We start from the raw sequence: 24,167 nt of genomic DNA, 5'->3' as shown, positions 1-24,167 counted from the left end.
TTTTAATCCAGTCCTGTGGGTGCAAATGAATTGTAGGTGGCACTTTTGATTAGTTTTTTTCAGTTGAGAGCTGCCCCAGGGTGGGTTTTAATCCCCTTACTGGAGTCCTTTATAAGAAGATAGAACACATACAGAAGCTAAGAGAAAGAGAAGCTCACAGAGAGAGCCCCAGAGAAGCTAAGAAAAAGCCACTGAAGCCAACAGCTGGAAGCAATGAAACCCGAAGAGAAGAACAAGCAGATGGTTGCCATGTGCTTTCTCATGCGACAGAGGTGTTCCGGATGCCAGCAGCCTGTGTTCAGAGTCCAGGTATCATCCTGTTTATGCCTTGAGTTGGACATTTTCATGGCCTTGAAACTGTAGATTATAAGTTAATAAATCTCCATTGTAAAAGCCAACTCATTTCTGGCATATCGCATTCGGGCAGTTTTAGCAAACCAAAGCACAGACAGATCGATCAATCAATAGAATGGTATGGCAAATGTGGCAAAATGTTAAAATTTGTGAATCTGGGTATCTGAGGGGATAGGGGTTTGTTGGGGTTCTCTGTATGGGGTTTGTAACTGTCTCATAAGTTTGAAAGTATTTGAAAATAAAAAGTTAAAAAGCAAAGTATATGCAGACTAAGAAAACTGGGAAAACTCACTTTCAGTAGATCCACATAAAAGAATAAAGGGGACCTTTTAAGAAGTAGGAAAATTATCCATCAGAAGTAAAAATATACAAGAAGGGCTGATGAGCAATGGAAAATGCATATTAATGTAAATGAATATTGATCATATATAAAAACATAGAGAATAAAACCACATGAGAGTGAAAGCACAAAAAGGGTAAGATGTGTAAAAAAATTCATGACAACATCATTTGTAACAGCAAAAAAACAACTCAATGTGCAACAAGAGAATGGATAGCTAAATTGTGCTAGGAGGTCATATGACAACACAACATAAGGAGAAAAAAAATAACCTCCAGTTACTCACATCAGCATAAATCAATCTTAGAAATATATTGTTGACTGAAAAAAAGGGAAAAAGAGATGTAGATGACTATATACAGTATGATACCATTTTCATAAAGATAAAAAACTGAGCAATATAGTGTTTAAGGATACATATAAATACAGCAGAAACGGTAAACATGAAACACAAGGAATGGCTAGAGAAAATTTGGGAGAGTGGTTACACCTATGGGGATTGTTTGAAGAATCACAGCACTCTGTGCAAATTTCTAAACATCTATGTTTTAGAACATAAGAAATATAAGAACATAAAGAAGAGTTTGCATTAAGAACAGTCGAAAACAGAAGCATTTCACTTTACTCATTAAAGGTTTTTATTTTTCATATGTGCACATTTTGATTCATAGATGCTGGTTCCAAAACAAATGGAGTGATAACACAAATGTTGACATTAAAAGGGACCAAATAAAATATCTTCAGAAGCACAGGAAAGCAAGGCAAAATGAAATAAAGGCAAAAAAAACACAATAAAAAGTAATAAAAATTAATAAACATAAAAATAATCATAAATAAATAAACATAAAATAAACATAAAACAAAAGAACATAAAATTAAAAACCATAAAATAAACATAAAAATAAATAAATAAATAAACCAAAAAAAAACCAAAACTAAAACAAAATAGTAACACTGAAAGTTTCAACGCTTCATCCCTTTAGCATCTTAGAGGAAGTTATGTGGAATTTTAAATAAATAAGCTTAAGTTTATTCTGACCCACAGTTCTAGTGCCATCACTTTCCTTGTCGTTGGTCAAAATCAGTTATTAATTTTTTAATGTGAGTCAGCTTACTATAAAGATATTGGCATCTATGTTTTTCTGCATAAAAATTGGGATTAAGCTGCCTCATCTTCTGATATTCTCGTGAGATTTCTTCACTAATATCCTGATATTCTTTTGAGCCTAGAGGGAACTGTTTCCTTTTTAACTCTAGATTAGCAAATGTGCTAGATAAAGTCAGCATCTTAGTGTACAAGACTTGATAGTCATCATACTCTGCTCTAAATGCCTTCTCATAATGCCGATGTTGCTCAGAAGAGACTATGGTAGCATAGCATTTAACATAATCTGGGAGACTAGGTGTTGAACCGGTCCCCCCAGAGGCAGTGCAAACCTGGTTAACTACCTCACTGGAGCTTGGCTTTGCATCTTCACCTAGTTTTTTAGAATTTGTCTTCTGTTTCTCCATTATCTTAAGATTGGAATTTTGGTTCCTTGGTTTGTATTCCATAAATTGATATTTGGATGTTTCATATGATGTTGAAGTTTTGTTCTTCCTGAGTTTCGGATATTTCATTTGACTGCAAACAGATGCTGAAGTTTTCAAAGAAGTTTGTTTACCCTGCTGGCTCTCTAAGCTGCTGCTGTTTCCACTAAAGCTAGCAACACATGGACGTTGAGTCCCAGAGCCTGCTGGAGAACCATGAGAATTGTGCCTGGAGTTGACAGGCTGAGAAGGATTTGAAATGGGATGGTGGTTTGAGGGCAGAGGTGGAGCAGTGGGGTTGACCCTAGATGAAGAGGGTGGTGGGACACCTGCAGCAGATTTTTCACTGGCATTATTCAAATGATTCTTCAGTGATGACTGTAGTCTAGTTGTCAAGTGAGATATTCTAACTTTTCTTTTCCTTAAAGGATCAGTAAAAGTATAATTTAAAAGCTCTTTCTCAGATGGAGATATGTCATCTGTACTAAAATCTGTAGAAGGTTCTGGCTGATTGGTGCCAGTTGTATTCAGAGATGAATCTACTATTTTGTCAAGTTCCAGCTCCAATGACTGCCTGTCTAGATCATTGTAACCAGGCCAATCTCTCTCGAGTTCTTTAAAAATGCAATCCTTTAAGGTGTCTGTAAGATTTTTCTGGTTGAGTTCTCCTGCCTGTTGCCAAATTGTTTCCAGGGAGAGGCTGTCCCTCTGTTGGATGCCTTCTTTCTGTTGCTGAACAAGAAGCTCCGGTTTCCTGTATCCCCTCAACGCCAGCAAATGCATCACCCTGTCCCTAAGTGGCCGCAAAAGGGTGCTGTTGGCAACCCTTGTCTTCCGAATTGTATAGGCAGGGTTAATGGGTGCTGTTCTTTTCCTTTCCGGCACTGGATCTGGAATGGCTTGAGGTGCTCTCCGAACTGGCTTTTTTTTGCCTACAGATGGTTTTATAAATTTTTTCCATTTGTTGCAAGCTTGCCCCTCTTCCTGGGCCATTCCTGCATTCTCATTAGAGTTGTTTGTACCACACACTGTCATTTTATCTGCTCTTACACCCAGGCAACTGAATGGTGAGGGACTGTCGCTTGAGACAGTTTGCTGCATGTGGTCAACTCTGCCTTGATAGCTACTCGTATTCACATTTGACAATTGGAGGTTAATATTTTGTACTTCAGTGAATGAATTGTCTGGAGGGGTTCCAAAAAGCTCTTGGAGGTCTTGGAACTGAATATAAGCTTGAGGAGCTATTGTGCTCCCATAGTTCTGATAAGAGTCAATCGTCTGGATGGCTGGCCCAGTGAGCTGCATGGGTACCACGGTGACATCGTCCGGCCCCTCCACTGCCACCTCTCCTTCCTGGAGTACCAATGCCCCCACGGCTCTGCCTCCAGAGGCTGCCATATAGTCATATCTGTAAAGATCAAAGTAAGATATTTTAGAAAACATTGACTTGCCTTGCAAGGATTGTATATCTTATTGCTATTGTTTTTAAAACTGCAATTCTAAAACATTGTGTCCCAATGGAACAAAGGAGAAAAGTGCCTGTTTGAGACAGAACCTGGGGAGTAAAGGTGGTTGTAAAGTCAGAATCACTTTCTAATGCTCTTCCTTCTACTTTTTTACTTTATCTGAAGAAGGAATTGCTAACCCAAACTGCAAAGTGCCAAAATATTCTCTGGTCTCAGTATATAAAAGTCATCTCCTCCCAGCAAATCCACCATCCAGGAGAGGCACTTGGTGGGAAGAGCAACAGAAGCAACAAGCTTTCGGAAATTGGAGGGGAAGGCTTCCAAATGACACAATCAACTATTAATGTAAGCCATCCTTACATTACATACTCTGACAAGCAAGTGAGCACTTGAATCCTTCTCATGGTTGGAGCCTGGCCTATAAACAGGAGCCCTCATTTGATAGCTAAACATGTTTATTTTGGATCACAAGTGGGCAAAAACCAGTATTTTAGAGATGTCCGTGTCTCTTTCTCAACTTTGTAACCATCACCAATGAGAGGAAGCAATTTCTATCTTCTTAGCTAGCCACTTTTGCTCATTATTCTGCTTCTTTCATCCAGATGATCCTCATCCAGATGATCCTCAGCAAATGATGGGCTTTTCCAGGTGCTTAGGTGCAAAATTGTGCATAGTCAAAGAAATCCTGTAGCTACATATGTTAGTGGTGTACAATTAAGTCCCAGAATGCTCACATATTACTGGGAAACAATTATAACCATTTTCACCCCTTTCCCCCAGCCAATTAGGTACAATTCTCCCTCTTTACCCTACTCACACTCCCAGTCCACCTTATTCTCACATTTCCCCATCTTAACTGATTACATCACCTTCCACCTAGTCCTACAAGAAAACCTCAGTGTCATCTTCTACTGCTCCCTTAGACATACTTCTTCATTTCCCACAAAATGTTTAATCAGTCACCAAATTTTCTTATTCATCCAGCAGATATTTCTTGAGCACCTATCACATGTCAGACAGTGTTCTATATGCTAGGGATAGTGAAGTGAACAAAACAAAATCAATTCCCTGCTCTCATGACATTTATATTTTATCAAGTTTTTCTGCATAATGCCTTAAATCCATCCCTTTCTATTCCCATCCCATGGCCTTTGTCCTAATTTAGGCTCTGAATATCTTAGCTTATGGTATGTACTCTCCTCCTCACTTGATTGCTTGCTGCCAGCCTTTTCCTGTTTTAAACCATCTTCCAGTCTGCCAACAATGATTCCAATTAACTTTGCTTTAAGACATGTGATGGTTCCCATCACTTAAAGAATACAACTCGAACGCTTTAGTGATATACAGGACCTTTCTTACTCTGGCCTCAACTTACCTTAAAGCTTGTGCCATTTATCTATAAGGCACATTGATCTGTTCCTGTTCCCTAAATATGCCCCCAAGTGGGTTCCTGCATCACAGACTTTCACTTGATGTTCCTTCTTCCCTCTAATTCTCTTCTAATTCTTTGCTTGCCTTGTCCTTTTCCTTTATTTAGAGAGCCCTTGCAAGGCCACCCTGTTTAAATAGTGCCCCACAGGCATATCCACTCTAAGGCTCTCTTTCCATTTCCCTACTTTACTTCATAGCACTTTTTTCTACCTGAAATCATATTATATATATTTGTGTGTTTAATGTATGTCATCCTCCACCAGAATATAGGCTTAAAGGGGGTTTGGATTTCTCCAGTCTTTTGCACTGCTGTCTTTCCAGAGCCAAGAACAGTGCCTGGCAGAAATAGTGAGCACTCAATACATATTTGCTGAGCAAATGAATATATCAACGCTGTTGACTTTTAAATTCACTCCTAATGGGTTCAAACTGCTGAATTTCTACTCAACCTTAGAAACCCAGCTGAAATATCACTTCGTATTTAAGATCTCTCTCTAGTCAAAACTAGTACTTTCCTTCATTTTCATCTCAGAGCACTTTGTATGACCTCTATTAAAAACACCACACATTGTATCAAAATTATTTGTCTCCTCCACTGGATTATGGCTTCTACATGCATGGACACTTCATTCTACTCAAATCTTTATGACCCTTCCTTTTCACCCCCACAGGCTCACCTAGAAGCAGCAGGTACATAGCAGAAGGCTCTTTCTAAATGTTCAGCAAAAGCATGACTAATAATTCCTTTGCATTTCTCCCAGAAAAGATATACTAACAACACATCAAGGGGTTATATTAAGTCTGCTAATGTCACAGAGATGTTCTGCTCCTCTTTAAGATGTTTTTCACGTTCCTGTGAACTTCACAGTATATTTGTATTAAAAAAGACTAAAATAACTGACACAGAGAGAATGTAAAATACTTCCTTAGAAAAATCAATGAACCACTGAAGTATATGCAGCAATATAGTGTTCTAATGTATGCACAAATGCTGTTTGGTTCTTCATAGTGATCTCTAGTAGGCACAAGAAGAAATAATTTATCCTTTAGTATTTTTATCTCTGAAACCTTTGGGAGATTAAATAAAGTATTTCTGGGGTAATTCTTTCATCAAGAGAAATAATGACAAAATAAATACCTTAGCAAGAGAGAGGGGGGAATTATGACAAAAAGTACAAAATACTGTTGATAGATATAAAACAAGACTTGTAAACAAGAAGAAAGATTTTGTGATCTGAGAAGAAAACTGAAGGTTGTAAGGCTGTCAAATATTTCCAAATTGTTATATATGATTAATACAATTCCAAAAAACTTGAACAAGGTATTTTTCTTTGAGTCTGTCAAACCTATTCTAGAATTCAACTGAAAGAAGAAGTAAAAGAATTTCACATAGAGGATCAAGATATTATGACATAAAGGTACAATAATTAACAGAGTGAGGAACTAGCATAAGAAGAGAGAAAATGAATGAACGTGAACAGATATCTGAGATACAGAAAAAGTAGATTACAGAAACATCGCTTAAGTTGTCAAAATTCAGCAAAAATATCAAGTTAGAATCTCTTTATAACATATAATAGAATGAATCCTAGATGCATCAAAGAGTTAGAGATAAAAACGAAACCCTAAGACAACAAAAGACTTGAAATCTTAGATTAATGGTAATAATCACCTCAGGAACATGATAATATTCAATTGCATCCAAAATAATCATCATATAAAAGGCACTCAAATTTTATCACAGTAAGCCCAAAAACTGGTGTCAAAGTGAGGAAAGCTTGAGGAATAATGTGAGATGTCACTGTTAGGAGGTACAAAAGGCTATTGGATAGCAACATGATTGTGACACAAACTGGCATGGCTGGAAACTTGTTGCTGGGCCTTAAGAAAAAGTTAATTGGTAAAATTATTGAATACTATACTACTTTTCTGATTAAGTAGATGGAAATAATAAATTGTATTTTAATAAAATACATAAAATAGAATTTCCCTTCTAAATGGTCTAGCTTGCAATATTGTTACCATCATTGAATAAATGTTTAATCCACAAGACATTGGGCATTTGGATAAGAATAACAAATAGAATGAGTACATAACTAAATTATTTTGAAAGGTCATTGGGCCACTGTTGTCCCACTTTGGCAAATGTTTATAACTCTACCTGATTCTCCAGCAAACACTGAAGCAGTTAAAATGACAAAACATTATTAATCAACTTTACTGTAAGTGATATACTGATTTCACAGTCAAATGATGCTTCAAAACCTGACTTTGGCCACTGTAGTCACTCCACACAAATTAGCAAGACCACCAAACTTTAAGCTCTGCTCAGTTCTCTGAAATATCAGGAGGCATGGTGGAGCCATGCCCACTCACTCAGACCAGCTGTCCTAGATCTTACTGATATCCTTTCAATGGCCTGTTTGGTACTCTTTGTAGTAAAACAAATTAGATACCACCTAAACCAAGATAAACCCCTATTTTTGCTAATCCTTGAAATTTTTGATGTCTAGCCTAGTTTAGAACTATTTCTACCATTCCTTACCTATCCATTGTTACTGGTCATCATCCAAATTATGAGCTCCAAGATAGCTCCTCTCTCTTCGCTGTGTATCTTCACACTGCTATGAACTTGCTTAGCTAGGCAACCAACAACATACCCTCACTTCTAGAAGTCTGACATCACAATCAGCAACCTCATCTAACATTCTCCATCTCCTACCTTAAAGGGAAACTAGGCTTTCACCAAGGATGCCATTTTGTCTGCAGTCCCTTCAAAATGAGTTCACTTATTCTCTCAGACTCTTCATTTTCTCCCTTGTTTTCTAGTGACACCATGAGAATAATTCATTATTCATTCATTCTTAAAGGTACCTCCTCCTCTGAGGCACAAACGTTCTGGCTTTAACTTTTACACCATCAAACTCCTGACCCTGGTCTACTCTCTATGACTTAACTCACATTATTCTGCCCCAAGATCTATAGGGTCAGTTATAACAGACTATTTGATGCCTAAAGTGTTCCAGTCTCATTCCTGCATCAAGGTCTTTGTATATGGTGTTCCCATGCTGTTCCAATGCTCCCTCCACACACAACCCCCTGCTTAGCAAGCCCTTATCCATCCTAATAGTTTAAATATTTTATTAAAGTCTCTGTGTATTAATCACAGAACCAGCAGAAAACAGATGGAATATGCAAATCAGGACAATTAAAGGAGGGTTTAACAAAGGGTCTATTTACAAGACATGGGCACATTGTAGGGAAACATCAAAAGGTATTGCCGCATCCTAGGTCTAGTAATACTCTTAGGCCAACAGAGAACAGAGAGGGAGAGAATTATATACAGAAAATGGGGTGGAGAAGTGCAGTGACAGATGGTCAAGGGACAAAACCAGCCAAAGACAACAAAGAAAGAAGGGAATTGGAGGAATAAATATCTCTACCTTCCTTTCCCGCCTTCCTCTAATCTGCTGGAGTATGCTCATTAGACAACAAGACCAGAAGTCTGAGAACACTGAGTATTCCATATAGGTCAGCTCCCTGTAACAGAAAGCAGATTTTCACTGATCCTCCAGAGCAAGTCACTTTTCCCTATTAAAAACCATTGCAGCACTCGGCATTTATTTATTCGATTTTTCGAGAACTAATCCTATACGGAATTCCTTATATTACAAACCCCGTCCTTATATTGTAAATTCTTGAAAGGAAGAGACAATGGCTTCTGAATATTTTATATGTATATCCCAATGATGTAGCTGAACATGTGTGAATTCATGACAGTGGGCACATTTCTTTTGGTACACATGTGAAAGTGGTCAACGAAATAGTCCCACACAGCACTGTAGAGCATGCTAACAACATTAATGGCTTTGACAGGCAATATGTCCACTTAAGTTTGAAAATACAGGCTTTCATGTATTACATTCATACTTCGGGTCCACATTTATGCACCAGTTAAAGATAATCCTTATTCTCCTTATTCTTCAGGTGACTTCGTAATGATTCTTGATTCAGAATTTCACAGTCTTACAGAATAATTTCTTCCATATACTCAAATTTCTTTTCTCAAATTGTTCACAGTCACCTGCACCAATGCTTTGATCTGTAACTCTGATAATACAGTGAAATAGAATGTGAGCTGATAAAGGCCCTTGGAAATGTCCTTATTTTAAAGGAGCCCATAGGGGGTGAATAATTCAGTACTTACTTTGTGTAGAAACCATTTCAAGGAAAGATTCTGTTCCCACCTTCCTACCTTCTTGAAGCTCCATTGGACTTAATGCTGAGGACCCTGTTCCTCATGGTTACTTGATTCTAACTGGTTGGTTAAATAGTAAAGAGATGAGGTCCAATCTCAAGACAACCAAGAGCCTGAGATAATAGTCATTCTCTCTGCTGACTGATCTCTTCAACATTGGTGGGCATGTGTCTGGTAAGCCTCTCTGAATTATTTCTCTCTCACAACCAACACAAAAGAATTTTTAACTTTTGAATTATCTATGAATAGTCTTGCTATCAAAGTCCTTCCCACTCAGAACACAACATTCTAAACACAAATATTGTTTAAAGCATTGGTTATGGTTCTAAAAAATGCCTCCTTGCTATGTGAAATGCCATCAGGACTGAGCTTTCCATAATCATATATTAATGCTAACTAGGACTGTCTGGCTCATTATCTGGTGGCATTCTAGGCAAATGTAGGCACTCACTGTGCTGTCTAGTAAAGCCCAGCATTGAATAAGGCCAATTGGGTGGTTGTTGGATCAATGCAGTAACACTGTGTTCTATCAATGTTTTTAGCAGTCAAGACTGCACATTGTAAAGGGGCAATATTCCAAACAATGACTCAATTTGGTTAGTGTGAGTGGTAATCTTTGGATATAATTTAATTTGTTTTGGGCTTTTCTCTCAAACCAATTTAATATCATATTTTCCTATATGATATTCCATTTTGTGAGCTTTCATGCATTTTCAAAAAGTACCTTTTAATAAATATGTTGTTGCCTTCAATTTGAGATTACATTTTTACCAGTTAGGAGAACTAGTGTACAAGGGAAAAAGCATTCAAATAATTTTGAGGTGCAGCCATATGTTGTTACAAATTAACATTAAACCATTGTTTTATTGATTGACTTGATCCTTCATGTTGGTGTATTTTAGCCACAGTTGGATTCAGTGTATTATACAGAATGCTCAAAAGATAAGGGTATTTCTCTATGACCTTACCATAAGCTGTGACCATAAAATTCTGAAAAAGATTATCAAAAGACAGCAATTATTCAGTGTCATGCTTTAGCTCCTAGTTTGATTAGTTCTGTAGGTGAATACCGTACCACAAGTTTGCTTCTTCCTTCCTTGCTCTAACAGAGAAAAAGCTTGAAAGGTCTTCAGTCAACTTTACCCAACCCCTTCATTTCCCAGCTAAAAAAAAACTGAGGTCCAGAAAGGAGAAAAACAGTGCCATGGGTTATAGTATTTGCCAGAGCTCAGGTCATGATATGCTGGCCCAATATTCTGTCAACTACACCAATGTCTACATTTAGGGGATGCATGAAATTAGATAACAGAGAAGATAAAGAGAGAGGAAAGGGACAGTCATGGGAGTAGGATGAGAAGCTTAAGGTTATGGCTGGGTTAGTAGTCATCATGGGAAGAAACCATTTCAGTTGATCTTCCCCCTACCTCTTTACCCTGTATCTCAAGCCCAAAGTGGCATGAATGAAACATTAATTCTGATACACAGTAGCCTGCTTGCATAGATACATGAATAATGAATCATGGGAATACTGACTTTGTCACTTGGGAGCATCAAAAAAAAAAAAAAAAGCACTGGATCAACCAATAATTTATGTCATATCCAATTCTGTCATTTTTAGATGGACATGACCATAATTTTCCAGAGATTAATGGGATTCATAGAAAATTAAGCTTCAATATTCTGTAAAAAAAAATGTGACTAGGCTTTTTTCAAACCCAGTTCTTCAATATTTTGGGGGAAATCTCAAACATAATGAGATCACTACCAATTTCCATAAACTAAACAAATTAAAGGTAAATTACTGAGGGGTGATGTCATCAACATGGTGATGTAAGACAGCTACTGAAAACCTCTCCCCAGAGATTCAGTGAAAAAAGGGACAATTCTCACTTGCTCAAAACTCTGGAGTAAGGTAAAGACTGGAGAAGGATCCCACAAATGCTGAATTGAAGAAAGATAAAAATATCAAGTAGGAAACTTCAATCCCAGACTGGCTAGTCCTCTCCTCTCCTCCTCACTCAGTCCCACACAGCTTGGGAAGTGCCAGAGGTAGCAGCCGGGATCCTTCCCACCTCCCACCAGGGACACAGACTATAAAATCTCACAGCAATGAGGCACATCAACACATATATCCAGACACAGAGACCGAAGTTCACAGGGACCAACAGCAGGATACAAGTGGCTGGGGAGGGTGGAATATAAAAGAGCAGCAAGGAGGAGTTTCCAAAACGAAGGATTAGGGAGGGAACAGCAAAATCCACTTCTTCCCCAAAAGCAGTAAGTAGCCAGGCTGAAACCACTGTTTGGGTCCCAGGGGACAGGGGAGAACATTTCAATTCTCAAATCAGTATGGGATGAAGGGACTGAGTAAATGAGGGCAGAGACTGCAATTCTGGCCCGGGGTCTTTGGGCCTATCCCCAACTCTTGAGGGAAGCAGCAGCAGGAGGCCCAGTCCTTGTCTGAGGGACAGCTGCAGATGGGGGTGACTGTGGGAGTTCCCCACCCCAAGTACAGGGAGGGACACATCCCAATACTAAGCCAGATATTAGCCAGGGAAGTGAGATCCCCACAGTTTCAGTTCCATCAAGTGCGGACAGGTGCCATGAGTTAAACAGCTTCTGAGGACAAATAGGTAACTGAAGAATGCCATCTGCTGAGGCAGGCTGGAAAGTACAGGGGTAAAAAAAGGGCTTTTCAGAGCCTCTACAGACCCTATCCAAGGCCCATCAGAGCTGGTCTATATCCCCTGGACAGGTACCTAGCCATGTTTTGGCTGGGAAATTCTGATGGTCCACCTCTCAAAGCAGGGCCCTAATTCAAACACAGTCAACAACTAAATCCTAGACAAAAGAGAGAAACCATCATTCAGAATACACCCATCAAGATACTCAGATGACCAGGTATCAGCAAAAAATCACAAAACATACTAAAACACAGGAAGAAATGGCCCAGTCAAAGGAACAAATCAAGAAGTCAGAGGAGACACAGACTCTGGAACAACTAATCAAATATGTTCAAACAAATCTCCTGAATCAATTCAAAGAAATGAAGGAAAATATGTATGAAAAAATAAAGGATATTAAGAAGACACCAGGAGAGCATAAAGAAGAATTTGAAAGAATACATAGAAAAATAAAAGTCATTATGGAAATAAAAGACACTGTAGATGAAATTAAAAATATACAGGTGACACATAGAGATTTGAAGAGGCAGAGGAAAGAATCAGTGAGCTAGAAGACAGAGCAACTGAATTCAGACAAAAGAAAAAATGGAGGAAAAATGGAAAATTTAAACAGGGTCTCAGGGAAATGACTGACAACTCAAAGTGCAAAACATTTGCATCATGAGTGTCCCAGAAAGAGAAGACAATGGAAAAGGCCCAGGAAGAATATTCAAGGAAATAATGGCCAAAAATTTCCCAACCCTTATAAAAGATATAAATATGCAAATTCAAGAAACCAATGTACTCCAAACAGAATAAATCTGAATGGATCCACTCCAAGATACATACTAATCTGACTGTCAAATGCCAAAGAGGAGAAAATCCTGAAAGCAGCAAGAGAAAATCAATTCACCAGATACAAGGGAAGCCAAATAAGACCAAGTGCTTTTACCTCATCAGACACCATGGAAGTGAGAAGGTGCTGGAATGATATATTAAAGATACCAAAAGAGAAAAACTTGCCAGCCAAGAATTCTGTATCCAGCAAAGCTGTCTTTCAAAAATAAAGGAGAGTTTAAGATATCCACAGATAAACAGAAACTCAGAGAGTTCATTAGCAAGAGACTGGCCCTACAAGAACTACTAAAGGGAGTTCTGCCAGTTGAAAAGAAAGACAGAAGACAGCAGCCTTGAGGAGGGTACAGAAAAGAAGAGTATTAGTAAAGGTAAATAAAAGGATAAAAAGAGAGAAAAGAATAGATCTGAGAAATGAAATCCAAAGGATAAAATGGTTGAAGTAAGTATTGCCTTTACAGGAATAACACTGAATGTTAATGGATTAAACTCCCCAATCAAAAGACACATATTCACATCACTTAAAAAAATATGACCCATCATCATTAAAAAATATGATCCACATATATGCTGTTTATAAGAGACTCATTTTAAACCTAAAGATACAAATAAGTTGAAAGTGAAAGGATATAAAAGTATATTCCATGTAAATCTGGGGTAACTGTAATAATATCAGACAAAATAGACTTTAAATGCAAAAATGTTATGAGATAGAGAAGGATACCATACATTTTAAAAGGGGCAATTCGCCAAGAAAAAATAACAATCATAAGTATTTATGCAACTAATCAAGGTGCCCCAAAGTACATGAGGCAAACAGTGGCAAAAATGAGGGGAGTAATAGACGTGTCTACAATAATAGCTGGAGACTTCAACATGTCATTAATCTCAATAGATAGAACATCTAAACAGGGGATCAATAAGGACACAGGGAACCTAAATAATATGATTGATGAACTAGACCTAACAGACATATATAGAACCTTGCACCCCCAAATGGCAGGATATACATTCTGCTCAAGCACTCATGGAACATTTTCCAGGACAGACAATATGCTGGGCACAAAACAGGTCTTAATAAATTGAAAAGAACTGTAGGTATACAAAGCACTTTCTCTGATCATAATGGAATGAAGCTGGAAACCAATAACAACTGGAGAACCAGAAAATCCACAAATAAATGGAGGATAGACAATACGCTCTTAACCAATCAGTGGATCAAAGAAGAAATTGCAAGAGAATTCAATAAGTTTCTTGAGATGAATGAAAATGAGTACACAACATAGCCAAACTTATGGGATGCAGTGAAGACAGTGCTGCAAGGGAAATTTATAGCCCTAAATGCCTATGTTTAAATAGAAGAAAGAGCAAAAATCAAATGCCAAATGAACAAGTGAGAAACTAGAGAAAGAACAGAAACTAATACCAAAGCAAACAGAAGGAAAGAAATAACAAAGATTAGAGTGGGAATAAATGAAATGTGGACTAACAAAACAATGGAGGGAATCAATAAAACCAAATGTTGGTTCTTTTAGATGATCAATAAAATCATCAAAACTTTAGCTAGACTCAAAAAGACAAAAAGAGAGAAGATGCAAATAAATAAAATCAGAATTGAGAGTGGAGTCATTGCCATGGACCCCAAAGAAATAAAATAGATCATAAAAGAATACTATGAACAACTGTATGCCAACAAGCTAGATAACGTAGATGAAATGGACAACTTCCTAGAAATACACGAACAACCTACACTGACTTATGAAGAAATAGAAGACCTCAACAAACTAATTACAAGTAGAAAGATTGAATTAGTCATTAAAACCTCCCAACAAAGAAATCCCAGGACCAGATGGCTTCACAGGCAAATTTTGCCAAGCATTCGAAGAAGAAATAATATCATTCCTGTTCAATCTCTTCCAAAACATTGAATAAGAGAGAAACCACCTAACTCATTCTATGAAGCCAACATCACTCTAATACCAAAGGCAGATAAAGATACTATAAGAAAAGAAAACTTTGGAACAATCTCTCTAATGAATATAGATGCAAAAATCCTCAACTAAATACTTGCAAATCAAATCCAACAGCACAAGAAATGAATTATACCCCACGACCCAGAGGGTTTTATTCCAGGTATGCAAGGTAGCTCAACACAAGAAAATCAATTAATGTAATACACCACATTAAAAAAATCAAAAGGGACAAAACACATGATCTTCTCAATTGACAAGGAAAAAAAATTTGACAAAATTCAGCATCCTTTCGATAAAAACACTGAAAGGTAAGAATCAAAGGAAACTTCCTCATGATGATAAAGGGCATATATGAAAAACCCACAACTAACATCATACTCAATGGTAAGAGACTGAAAGTTTTCCCTCTAACACAAGGAACAAAACAAGGATGCCCACTGTCACCACTGTTATTCAACATTGTGCTAGAAGTTCTAGCTAGAGCAATAAGGCAAGAAAATGAAATAAAAGACATCCAAATTGAAATGGAAGCAGTAAAACTTTCACTATTTCCAGATGATATGATCCTATATTTAGAAAATCCTGAAAAAAACACAACAAAGCTACTTTAACTAATAACTGATATCAGCAAAGTGGTGGGATACAAGATCAATATGCAAAAATCAGTGGTGTTGCTATACACTAGTAATAAGCTAACCAAGGAAGTAATCAAAAGAAATTCCATTTACAATAGCACTTAAAAGAATTAACTATCTAGGAAGAAACTTAACCAAGTATGTAAAGGACCTGAATACAGAAAACTACAAAACATTGCTAAAAGAAATCAAAGAAGACCTAAATAAACGGAAAGATTCTGTGTTCATGGATTGGAAGGCTAAATATTGTTAAGATGTCAATTCTACAAAAAATGATCTACAGATTCAATGGAATTGCAATCAAAATTCCAACAGCCTACTTTGCAGAAATGGAAAAGCTTATTATCAAATTTATTTGGAAGGGTAAGGGGCCTTGAAAAGCCAAAAACATCTTGAAAGGGAAGAATGAAGTGGGAGAAATTACACTTCCTTTCTTTAAACCATATTATAAAGTCAGTGTTCAAAACAGCATGGTACTGACATAAATATAGACATATTGATCAACGGAATCAAATTGAGAGTTCACAAATAGACCTGCAAATGGCTGGTCAATCAACTTTTTACAAGGCTCCCAAATCCACTCATCTGTCACAGAACAGTCTCTTCAATAAATGATGTTGGGAAAACAGGATATCCATATCAAAAAGAATGAAAGAGAACCTCTATTTCACACCCTATACAAAAATTAACTTAAAATGGATGAAAGACCTACATATAAGAACCAGTACCAGAAAACTCCTAGAAGAAAATATAGGGAAACATCTTCAAGATCTAGTGATGTGTGGCATTTCTTAGATTTTATACCCAAAGTGTAAGCAACAAAATAAAAGTAGATAAATGGAACCTCCTCAAATTTGAATACTTTGTGCTTCAAAGGACTTTGTCAAAGGGTAAGAAGGCAGCCAACTCAATGGGAGAAAATATTTGAAAACCACATACCTGATGAAGGTTTGATATTCAGAATATATAATGAAATCCTACAACTCAACAATAAAAGCAACCCAGTTTAAAAATGGGCAAAAGACATGAATATACATTTTTGAAAAGGGGGAATACAGATGGCTAAAAAACACAGGAAAAGATGCTCAGCTTCACTAGCTATTAGGGAAATGCAAATCAAAACCACAATAAGATATCATCTCACACCTACTAGGATGGCCACTGTTAAACAAACAGGAAACTACAAGTGTTGGAGAGGCTGTAGAGACATAGGAACAATTATTCACTGCTGGTGTGAATGTAAAATATTACAGCTGCTGTGGAAGACAGTTTGGCAGTTCCTCAGGAAGCTAAGTATTGAGTTACCCTACGATCTATCAATTCCACTAATCGGCATATATTCAGAAGAACTGAAAGCAGTGACACAGGCATTTGCACACCAATGTTCATAGCAGCATTATTCACAATTATCAAAAGATGGAAACAACCCAAGTGTCCATCAACAGATGAATGGGTAAACAAAATGTGGTATGTACACACAATGGAATACTATGTGGCAATAAGAAAGAACGAGGTCCTGAAACATTAAAACATGGATGAACCTTGAAGACATAATGCTGAGGGAACTAAGTCAGACACAAAAGGACAAATATTTTATGATTTCACTAATATGAGCTAATTAGAATTTGTGAACTCATAGTCATGAAACTTAGAATATAGGTTACCAAGAGATAGTATGAGGTTAGAGAATGTGGAGCAGTTGCTTAAAATGTACAGAAATTTTAACTAGGTTGAACTTAAATGTTTGAAAATGGATAGAGGTGATGGTAGCAGGTTATGGTGAGTATAATTAACAGTGCTGTATTGTGGGTGAATGTGGTGGAAAGGGAATGTTTAGAGTCATGCATATCACCAGAAAGAAAGTTGGAGTTTAAAACATGGAAATGTATTAACACAATGAATCTTGTGGTGGATGATGACTGTGATTTACTGTACAAATATTAAAAACATACTTCATGAATGACACTGTTACAAACAGTTAATAATAGAGGGGTATATGGGCCAAAACGTACCTATCACAAACTATGGATTATAGTTAACGGCAACATCTTAATATTCTTTCATAAACAGTAACAAATGTACTACACTAATACTAGGGGTCGATAATGGGGAGGCATAAGGAGTGTGGGATGTTTTGGGTTTTCATTTTTATTTTTATTTCTTTTTCTGGAGTAATGAAAATGTTCTGAAATTGATCACAGTGGTGAATGCACAACTATGTGATGATACTGTGAGCCAGTAATTGCATACTTTTGATGGAGTGCATGGTATGTGAATTTATTTCGGTAAAATTGCATTTAAAAAAAGAAGGCTAACCTAGGAGAAAAGTTTGCCTAATTATAATAGCAAAAAATCACACAGTGAACCATCACTGAGATGTCTTGTTTTGCTGATGCTGCATTTTGAAACTGCACCCTGTAGCTGGACAATAACAAGACAATTCATGATTAGCCCCGTTTATATTCCCTTTCTTGTTTGGCAACCCTGAAGCTGGGTGCCCTCGCACATAGCATCTTAGTGATTAGTATGAGTCAGCCTAGAACTAAAGCATCCCAAATACCTAAATTATCTTGCTGAACCAAGTCAGTTTTAATCAAAGTTAACACACTTGACATGTGTAGTAGCCTAAGTATGTAATCACTCCATGCACACTCATTCATGAGACTATCTCTGATGTCATCATCTCAAACTGCCTTCCTAATTATCCTAATCCTGTCTCTTCTTGTTTGAGTGCTATAAAACACTGAAAGTTTCTCCAGTTCAGGAAGACAGATTTGAGAATTGTCCTCCTGCCTTCATGAAGCTATCCTTTGCTATTTGATCAACTCTGTGCACATTGTGCAAAGACTCACTTTTGAGCCACAACACTTTGGCAGCCCATGTGGGACTGGGTCTCTGGGACCCCCGCCCAAGTATTCTGTGACTCCATGAGATGTTGAGTATGAACTGCTGAGCCTGAGTGGCCACCTAGATTTCTTTGTCTAGAGGTTTGGCAGATGAAAATTCATCTCCACCCACACTGGCATTGCTGATCCCAATGGTGCTTCACTTTTTTTAAAATTCAATTTTGTTGAGCTATATTCACATACCATACAATCATCCGAAGTGTACAATCAATTGTTCACAGTACTATCATGTAGTTGTGCATTCATCTCCACAATCTATTTTTTGAACATTTTCCTTGTACCAGAAAAACTGAAAATAAGAATAAAAAATAAAAGTATAAAAGAACACCTAAATCATCCCCCCACCCTATTTTTCATTTAGTTTTTGTCCCCATTTTTCTACTCATCCATCCATACCCTGGATAAAGGGAGTGTGATCCACAAGGTTTTCACAATCATACTGTCACCCCTTGTAAGCTACACTGTAATACCATCATCTTCAAGAGTCAAGGCTACTGGGTTGCAAGTTTGATAGTTTCAGGTATTTACTTCTAGCTATTCCAATGCATTAAAACCTAAAAAGGGTTAGCTATCTAGTGCATAATGTCCACCCGAGTGACCTCTTGGCTCCATTTGAAACCTCTCAGCCACTGAAATTATATTTCGTTTCATTTTGCATCCCCATTTTGGTCAAGAAGATGTTCTCAATCCCATGGTATTGGGTCCAGATTACTCCCCGGGAGTCATATTCCATGTTGCCAGGGAGATTCACTCCCCTGGGTGTCAGTTCCCATGGGGGGGGGGGCAGTGATTTCACCTGCCAAGTTGGCTTAGCTAGAGAGAGAGGGCCACATCTGAGCAACAAAGAGGCATTCAGGAGGAGACACTTAGGCACAATTATAAGCAGGTTTAGCCTCTCCTTTGCAGTAATAGTCTTCCCAAGGGCAAGTCCCATGATAGAGGGTTCGGCACATCAAACTGCCAGTCCTCAATGTTTGTGAGAACATCAGCAACCATCCAGGTGGGGAAGCCCAACACCTCTGCATTTTCCCCCAGTTCCTCAGGGGGCCTCTGCATATATATTTTTATTCTCTGTCCAAATTACTTCGGGATGTGCCTCTATTTCACACTAACCTATGCAAACCTACCAGGTCTCACTTCCTATTAAAAGTTCCATGTAATTATTGTATTTGAACAAACTGTATGAGTTAAATTGTTTAGGAAATATAGATCTTGCACCAACTAAACTCTTTCCTTGGTCTCACATGGAATTTGAAGTTTTAAAATGCAGTCAGTATTGTCATTTACCCTTTGCCCTGATTTGCCCTAGTCCTAACCACATCTGCTTCATTCATATCTCTAGTTGAAGTCTGGTCATTTTACAGCTTTTTTAACAGTTGCTATATGTGTTAACACTGATATTCATATCTGCTGAGTTCTACCTCTTAGTTTCAGGTGTCACAGAGATACCCAATGTACCAGAGACCAATCAGGTTATACATTAAGGGATCAACATCTCAGAGTTTGGAGATAGCCATTACAATTCAGGAATAGATTTGACTGCTGTAAGAGCTTACAATCTAGGGACAATTACAATAATTGTTTCCCTGTTAGGCTGTGCTCTAAGATTCAATTCTGAGTTTACATATTGTAGTTAGTATGTATTGGTGAGGCATTATAGTGTTTGCCTTTATTTCTGGCATACTTCACTCAAAATGCTGTCTACAGTATCCATTCACCTCATTGCGTGTCTCACAGCTTCACTCCTTCTCATAGTTGCTCAATATTCCACTGTATGCATACACTACAGTTTACCATTCTGTTCCTCAGTCTATGTACCCTTAGGCCACCTTCACCCATTGCAAATCATGCATACTCTCTCCATAAACACCAGTGTGCAAATGTCCATTCATGTCCCTGCTCTCAGATCCTCCAAGTAAATGCCCCCTGATGAGGTTGCAGGACCTTAAGGCACCCACCTACTTAGCTTCATGTGGAACCACCCCACTGTCCTCCAGAAAGGCTATACCATTCTGCCACCTAACCAACAGTAAATATGTACATCCCTCTTTCCATGTATTTACCAGGAGTTTTATCACTGTTTATATTTTTCCATACAATTTTATAGAGTTATATTCACATGCCATATAATTATCCACAGTGTACAATCAGTTGTTCATGGTATCATCATACAATTGTGCATTTGTCACCACAGTCAGCACTTGAACATATTGATTACTACCAAAAAAAAGTTTTTTTTAATGAATAATAAAAAAGATAATAAAAAGAAAAATAAAAATGTCATACATACAATACAATAGTAAGGACAGAAAACACCACCACCACTACCAAGAATCCATATCCCTCTCATACACATTTAGCTTTGGTATATTGCCTTTGTTACATTTAATGGAAGCATATTACAATGTTACTGTTGACCATAGACTTCAGTTCCCTTTGATTATGTTTTTTCCCCAATACCATTCCCTTTCCAACACTCGGCAGGGTTGACATTCATTTGTTCTTCCACATGCATAGAACATTTTTATATTTGTACATTTAGTCACAATCATTGACCACTCTAGTTTTTGCTAAGTTAAACAGTCCCAGTCTTTGTCTTCCGTCTTTACCTCAGGTGTCATTTATGCCCCTAGCCCACCTCTTTCAGCTTTACTCACGGACATTTTTTTCAGTGTAGTTACAATATTGTGCTATCATCACACAGTATTGTTCTATCTATTTATGGATCTAGACAATCAATCCTGCTGAACATTCTGTAGTCCTTCAGCATCAAATGCCTGATCTCTACCCTCTTTCTATCTCCTGGTAGCCTATGGTATCAGCTTTTAACTCTCAAAGTTTGCCCATTAATGTTAGTTCATATTGGTGGGACCATACACTTTGTTTCTGGCTAACATCACTCAACATAATGTCCTTAAGGTTCATCCACATTATTATATGTTCAGGGACTTTGTTCTATATTACAGCTGTATTACAGCTGCGTAATATTCCTTATGTGTATTACCAGTTTGTTTATCCACTCATCCGTTGATGGACATTTGGGCTGTTTCCATCTCTTGGCTATTGGGAATAATGCCATGATAAACATCACTTTACAAATGTCTGTTCTTGTCTTAACTTTCAGTTCCTCTGAGTATATACCTAGTAATGGAATAGCTGGGTCATATGGAAAATCTATACTAAGCTTCCTGAGGAATGGCCACACTGTCTTTCAGAGTGGTTGCACCATTCTACATTCCCACCAATAGGGAATAAGTGTGCCTCTTTCTCCACATCCTCTCCAACACTTGTAATTTTCTGTTTTTTTTTTTTTTTTTTTTTTTGGATAATGCCCATTCTAGTAGGTGTGAGATGATATCTCATTGTGGTTTTGATTGGCATTTCCCTAATAGCTAGTGAAGTCAAGCATTTTTCATATGTTTTTGAGCCATTTGTATTTCCTCTTCAGAAAAGTGTCTGTCCATGTTTTTTTCCCCATTTTTTATTGGGTTGTTTGTCATTCTTGTAGGATCACTTCATATATTCGGAATATTAAACCCTTATCTGATATGTGGTTTCCAAATATTGTCTCCCACTGTGTAGGCTGCCTTTTTACCTTTTGGACAAAGTCCTTCAATGTACAAAGTGTTTAATTTTGAGGAGATCCCATTTGTCTATTTGTTCTTTGGTTGCTCGTGCTTTGGGTATAAGGTCTAGGAAAGTACCTCCTATCAAAAGATCTTTAAGAAATTGCCCTAACATTTTCTTTTAAGAGTCTTAGGGTCTTAGTGCTAATGCTTTAGTCTTTGATCCATTTGGAGTGAACTTTTGTATAAGGTGTGAGATAGGGGTCCTCTTTCATTCTTTTTTTTTTATAATAAATTTTATTTTGAAATAAGTTCAATCTTACAGGAACAGTTGTAAACACAGTACAAACCCCATACATAGAACTCCATCATACCCCAAAACCCCTCCCCTGATACCCTGATCCATCACCTTTAAGATCCTGTCACACCACTGTCTCTTTCTTTCCTTCCCTCTCTCCCTCCCTCCCTCCCTCCCTCCCTAACACTCATTATCTATTGCTCTGTCCTCTGAACATATGAGAGCAAGCTGCACATATCTTTGAACAAACAATATAATTCACATATACCTTTCCCATGGACAAGAACATTATTTTATGCAATCTCATTAAACGCAGCTAAGAAGTTCAAGAAATTCAACATTGATATAAAGCTTACATTCTGTATTTCCTTTTTTTTTTTTTCCTTGTGTCCCATCTGTGTCCCTTTGAGCCTCCTCTCCTCTGACCTCAGATCCCATCCAGGATCATCCTTGGCATTTAATTGTTATCTATTTAGACTGTCTTATTTTTTTTTTCAATTGTGGAAAGATATATACAGCCTAAATCTTCCTATTCCACCCCTCCCTAGCATTCCATTAGTGGGATTAATCACATTTAGAATGTTGCAATGCTATCACCTTTCAATCATCCATTTCTAGAAGTTTCCCTTCACCCCAAACAAAAACCCTACTCTCATTTCTTAACTCCCCATTGCCCCTTCCCCCACTTCTTGGAACCCCTACTCTACTTTTCATCTCTTTGGTCATATTCTCTGATACTTTCTTTGTGTTTACCATGGGGCTTAAATTCAACATCTTAAGTCTATAACAATCTTGTTTTTCTTTGATACCAACTTAACTTTGGGACACCTTTACTCTTCCCCACACCAACTCCCTCAGCATTTAAGGTTCTATTTTAATATTTTGATTCTTTTTTTGAATGCCAGAAAAATGGCAGGACAAAGGAGACCCTATTCCAAACAGGGGCCCTTGTAGGAACCTAGTCAAGGAGCAGCCCATTGACCTATTGCTAGCAAAAGGGTTGGCATGGACAAATGCCGTTTCTTAGGTAACCTGCACTCTTTTGTATTCCCCCTAGAAGAATACATTTGAGAGTAAAATGTATTCTTCCAGCTTCCTTAGGTTCTAGGGACTTCCCAATATAGTTTCCTGCCATCTGTAGGTTTTGATTTAAAGAGATTTTCCACAGTGTCCTTGGGCAAATCAGGTAACCACTAATGGGCTTGCCATCACATCCTTGAAATGAATGTCTATTTAAAGGCTGAATGAACTGTGAGACCATTTCAGAAGGAAGTGTGAAATTTCAAAAGAACTTACCACAACCATTAGCTATGCATTTGCTATGCTTCAAATGCATTTTGCATTTAGACTTCTTCATACTCAAAGTGGTTAGGTGTGGTGTGGAAGTGAAGAGACCTCAGGGCAGTTGGTTAGTGAGGTCACCTCTCAAACAATAAATAGAGGATCATGGAACTGAGACACAGGGAACCTATGTTGAAGTTGGGGGTCAGGGCTTTGGAGTCCAAGGATGACCCAGAAACAGACCTCTGTTCCCATCATCTTCTAGTCCTGTGGCTTGGCAGTGGAGTGTTGGAGCTGGCTTACACCAGTTTATGAGAGCCTGTTAAATGTTCAGGAGATATTTCAAGCTGGATGAAGAACCATTGGTAGCTTGAAATCAGCTACAAGAGAAGGTTTACACCACAGCAATCATTAAATGCTATAAATTAGGGTCTTTCAAAACCATTCATTCATTCATTTGTTTATTTTGTAGAGCCTGTTTACCAGCACACCACTGCCTGGGTGTTTTAGTTTGCTAAGCAGCTTAAAGCAGATACCATGAAATGGATTGGCTTTTAACAATGGAAATGTATTAGCTTACAGATTTGAGGCTGAGAAAAATGTCCAAATGA

General features: G+C 37.7%; 1 protein-coding gene across 1 annotated transcript; it reads right to left on the bottom strand.

Annotated features, from left to right (window-relative positions):
- Window positions 1-1,750: 1,750 nt before the first annotated feature.
- On the bottom strand, window positions 1,751-3,622 carry LOC119522509 (RNA polymerase II elongation factor ELL2-like). Its single transcript, XM_037820934.1, has one exon. It carries the CDS (start codon window positions 3,620-3,622, stop codon window positions 1,751-1,753), a length of 1,872 nt encoding a protein of 623 aa, XP_037676862.1.
- Window positions 3,623-24,167: the final 20,545 nt, after the last annotated feature.

The sequence above is a fragment of the Choloepus didactylus genome, chromosome X, assembly GCF_015220235.1.
Source record: "Choloepus didactylus isolate mChoDid1 chromosome X, mChoDid1.pri, whole genome shotgun sequence".
Lineage (NCBI taxonomy): Eukaryota > Metazoa > Chordata > Mammalia > Pilosa > Megalonychidae > Choloepus > Choloepus didactylus.
Note: the sequence above shows the minus strand (reverse complement) of the source record. Positions and strands in the feature narration are given on the sequence as shown.

Bases quoted from the DNA above. Each gene is read 5' to 3' on its own strand.
- LOC119522509 (XM_037820934.1), bottom strand. From the start codon at position 3,622: ATGGCAGCCTCTGGAGGCAGAGCCGTGGGGGCATTGGTACTCCAGGAA.